This window comes from Ictalurus punctatus, chromosome 25, assembly GCF_001660625.3.
Source record: "Ictalurus punctatus breed USDA103 chromosome 25, Coco_2.0, whole genome shotgun sequence".
Taxonomy (NCBI): domain Eukaryota; kingdom Metazoa; phylum Chordata; class Actinopteri; order Siluriformes; family Ictaluridae; genus Ictalurus; species Ictalurus punctatus.
Genome location: NC_030440.2, coordinates 1,649,987 through 1,654,537, shown reverse-complemented (window position 1 = coordinate 1,654,537; position 4,551 = coordinate 1,649,987). Strand labels below are relative to the sequence as shown.

General features: G+C 43.7%; 1 protein-coding gene across 1 annotated transcript; it reads left to right on the top strand.

The window, feature by feature from the left end:
• Positions 1 to 1,601: 1,601 nt before the first annotated feature.
• On the top strand, positions 1,602 to 4,551 carry id2b (inhibitor of DNA binding 2b). The gene is made up of 3 exons (XM_017455384.3): positions 1,602 to 2,009; positions 3,056 to 3,110; positions 3,492 to 4,551. The coding sequence occupies exons 1-2, from the start codon at positions 1,671 to 1,673 to the stop codon at positions 3,104 to 3,106; spliced, it is 390 nt and encodes a 129-aa protein (XP_017310873.1). The 5' UTR covers positions 1,602 to 1,670; the 3' UTR covers positions 3,107 to 3,110; positions 3,492 to 4,551.

Here is a 4,551-nt window from a genome sequence, read left to right as displayed (position 1 = left end):
GTCAGTGGAATTCATGCTATGTAGTAGAGTTGTGTACAGGTGAATGAAACACGACATTAGTAACAGCGATGGAATTCTGCGGCACAGATTTTTTAATTCCTTCTTAAACTGTTGTCTTTAGGAAGGAATACTCCAACATGTTCCAGACTAATCCCTATACACTGCATCGGGGGAATATGTGTGATTAGTTCGGACAAGAATGTCAGAATGTTTACCTGTACTGAGAAAACAACTGAAAACCTGTTTATTTAAAAACCCATGGAATGGAATGGAATGGAATGGAATGGAATGGAAGGGCAGCTGTTCAATTCCACCAATCTGTTTAAACAGGGCAATGTAATGCAAGGTCAAAACTACAAAACTACACTTTAATAATAGGCTTAAAGATTTTAGGAAGAGACAGACATGAGGAAGTCTGTTTACTCTGAGCGACACTGACTCTGCTAGTAACTGATAATCAACAAATTCTTCCCCACTGAAATATGGAGTGTCTGAAAGGATGAGTTAGACAGCTTTAGACGTGAACGTACTGATGAATCCATCAAAATTCATGAAAGCATTCTACAGAAATGTGTTTTTTTAAACGTTTAAACGTTTATTGACGTCCCCCCCCCCCAACAACTGCCTTTAGACGTCGATTATAAATGATTTTATTATTATTATTCTTATTATTATTAAAATCGTATTATTTTTGTTATATTCTCAGTGAAGGGAAATGTGGAGAAATTATTGACAGTAACGTCACTACTGCAGACCCTGCTGGGGAGGGGCAAAAAAAAAAAAAAAACAATAGAAACCATCGTAGAACTTCTACGATTTTCACTACAAATACCATTACAAACCATCAGCTAACTATTAAAACCATTACAATGCTTAACGGTCCTTAATGGTAAACACTAGACATAACAGGCCACCAATAGAAGGTAACAAATTACCAGTAGAGACACACAGGGGTCGTCTATAACGCTTATCCTACTGGGCATGGGGCGCGAACCGGGGTACACCCTGGACAGGGCAGGGCACGATCACATACACATTCATATACTTCAGACACGCCGATCAGCCTACCGTGCATGTCTTTGGACTGCGGGAGGAAACCGGCGTACCCGGAGGAAACCCCCGCCGCACATGCGAGCTCCGCACACACCGGGCGGCGGTTGGAATCGAACCCCCGGAACACCCTGGAAGTCTGAGGCGAACCACTAAGCCCTTACAGTTTCCATTAAAAACCAATACGATTACCATTGAAACCATTATAAATTCTGATGAGGTTTCTATCGGGTTTTCTTTTTCCTCAGCAGGGAGATGTGTTAGATAGGCCTGGAGACCGTGTGTGTGTAAAACAGCTCACTGGTTGACTTACACTGGGAGATTTGTTCCACTTCGTGCTCTTCCAGTGCTGTCGCCGCTTAAAGCCAATTGATCAGCACGAGGAAAGCACGCAGGAGATAGTGGGCGGGCTTCCAGGAACTTCCAAGGTGTAGCCAATGAGGTTGCGCCGACCTCCCCCCTCTTGACTGACGTTGCCTCATGGACCAATCCGTTTCATTCTTCATCGCGCGTCATCAACCCGGCCCGTGCGCTATATAAACCCCAACACCGTACAGCTCTGGAGTAGATCCGCGAGACAGAAGCTCACGACTTACAACCGAACCCGAACCCCGGTGACGATGAAGGCGATCAGCCCAGTGTTGCCGATGCGGAGGACTCACGTCAGCTCTCACGCGCAGGATCTCGGGATCTGGAGAAGTAAGAGCGCGTGGGACGAGCCGCTCGGTGTGCTGTGCGACATGAACGACTGCTACAGCCGCCTGAAGGAGCTCGTGCCCAGCCTGCCGCAGGACCGGAGCGTCAGTAAGATGGAGATCCTGCAGCACGTCATCGATTATATCCTGGACCTCCAGATCGCGCTGGACTCCAGCACGGCCAACGCGAGTCCACAAGCGCAGAGGCGTCCAGGGCAAGCAGGCGGTTCCTCCAGTCCTGAATCCGACCTCAGCTCCTTTCAGGTAAAACACCTGAGCTTTCCTACAACTTCAAATAACGCCTGCATGTGTGAGCTCAACACTGGGGTGTAGCTGTGTCCACACTCTTCCAGGCTTCCCACTAACCAGCTGTTGCTTCTGTGCACTTTCTGCATTTAGGCAAAAAAAAAAAATTATTTTTATATTTTTTTGGGGGGGTCTTATCTAGAGCAAAGTGTAAAAAGTGTACACCCTACTTCCAAATAAATACAAATATAAATAAGCACGTGCAGGCTAGATGCATACACATACAAGCACAGCTACACAACTAATAATGCTGGTATGCACAATCTATTCCGGGCAACAAAAAAAGGACAAATATTAAACCTTAAGTGCATGAACAATATATGTGCGTTAGTAAATTTACTCCACTGTCACTCTGCACACCACATCACTGAGCTTATGTACCGTTTATTAAAGTTTGACACCTCTATAATTCCCCTAGCTGTTCATCAGGGTTTCTGATATTAACACCTCATACTATGTTGCATCGGTAAGTGTTTACGTGTACAGCGATTTTTCACTTTGTTGTCCCCCCACAACGCGAATTAGATATACAGATAGCCTAAACAACCCGGAAAGGAGTTAACGGATGAAATTTGGTGTAAAACTCGCACGTCTGGACAACAGAGTGCGACGGCGTATCGACGTGTGCACGATATCGACATCATTTGAATATCGTGATGTCGCTGGGTATCTGCACGTGCCTGTGTTTTTTTTTTGTTTTTTTTTTATAGACATTTATTCTGGCTCAGACTATATCAGAAAACATTGGGGGATTTGTTTGTTTGCACAATATACAGAAGATTTAAGAGCCTGTAAAGCTGTGGATCTGACTGCAGGAGAAGGCAAGCCTAAGGAACAGCATAAAGGATGTGTGCATGGTAGAGTGTATGCCGTTTGTCACAAGTCGCTAGAACTGAAGAGGAAGCACATGCATGTGTGGACAGTATTGCTTCAAGGACAATTTATTTCTGTGTGTGTGTGTGTGTGTGTGTGTGTGTGTGTGTGTGTGTGTGCTTCTCCCCCAGATAAGTCACTTTGCGAGAGAAATGAACACAGATGACCAGATAACGATCTGAAGTGGTAAGTCTGACATTCTCACACAGTGCTTTATCCGTGAGTGCAGTTTCACATGGTTTCTAATTAAATAGTCGATGTAGTGTTTAGGTGTAGAAGCCATGTTGCGTAAGCCTAGGATCCTTTATAGTGATGTAGAGAGTGCACTTGCATGGAGATGGAACTTGGGACTTGGAAGGACCCATCGTGTTTACGTACGATGGTTTATACATGGACAGATTTCAAATTTATACACGTCAGGATGTCCTAAGACCGTGGCGTAGGTAGTGTGGGATTGCTCGGGGTTTCCACGGCTGCACCAACAGGTCCGGATGTCTACCTTCTCTAAACACACCTCTCTCTCTCTCCCCTTCTCTCTCTCTCCCACTCTGTCTGAATATTTTGCAGGTGTTTCTCTGGAGCAAAAACAGGACCCTCTTTTCTTTTTCTTTTTTCTTTTCTTTTCTTTTTTTTTTTTTTTTGGTTGTTATCCTTCCGTGTACTTTTGCCTGGACATCGTCTTGACTGACACGGATTTCCCTCAAACGGAGACAAACCATTCTGTATGTCTGATTTATATTTATCTGCAGGCCATACACGACCTTTCTTCCAAAGGAAGACCTCATTACAGGACTGAGAGAACCAGCTGTTTAGAAAATAAAGAAAGGGAAAAATGAACGTGGGGTGGGGGGGTGGGGGACGCCTTTTTGTGAAGGTGTCAAGCTGCAGGCTCGGTGTGATCAGAGAGCGCCGATGATCAGCAGTGCTGAGGGACTAACGGATCATATTTGGCCGTTACACTTACCATAACCATAACACGCGACGCGTTACCTTCACTTCAGTTTTTAAAAACGTTCTTTCAACAGAATTTATGCAGCACCTTTCTTTATTTACACTTTTATTGATTTTTCTTTTCCCCAAAGCCATTCCTGAGCCAGTAGAGGGCGCTGCAGCTGATTTACTGCATTCCGGCATTTAGCTTCATAGGCCTACTTTTATTTTTAAAAAATAATATAAACCATGTTACGATTTTTAGGATCAAGCTGAGAAGTTTTGTGTTTTTTGTCATGGCATTAAAATTGTATTCTATTAATATAGCCTTTCAGTACCATTTACCATTATTGTATATTTAGCCATTTACCTCCTTCCAGGTAAGGGTTGGTTCGACTAATCACGAGTGTTAAGAACGTGTTACCTGGGACAGGAATAAATATTAGAACTTTCAAAATCCTTGCCAACACTGAAGCTCCACCCCTAAATGGGCATGAGATGAACTGTGTGTGTGTGCGTGTGAATGAATGTTAAAGCTGGGTAAACGGTAAAGGGTCACGGCGTGCCGTTCCTGTAAAGCGCATCGATGTTTTCCTTTAATTCTGCTGGAATGTGATGTTAGTAATGCCAAATGATTTTCTATAAATAATGTAAATTGCACTTTTATATGAAATAAATTATGATGTAGAATACGAAA

What these genes read in the sequence shown, in the direction of transcription:
- id2b (XM_017455384.3), top strand. Translation starts at nt 1,671, where the DNA reads ATGAAGGCGATCAGCCCAGTGTTGCCGATGCGGAGGACTCACGTCAGC. An exon ending in CCGACCTCAGCTCCTTTCAG is followed by an intron (nt 2,010 to 3,055) that starts GTAAAACACCTG and finishes CTTCTCCCCCAG; the next exon opens with ATAAGTCACTTTGCGAGAGA.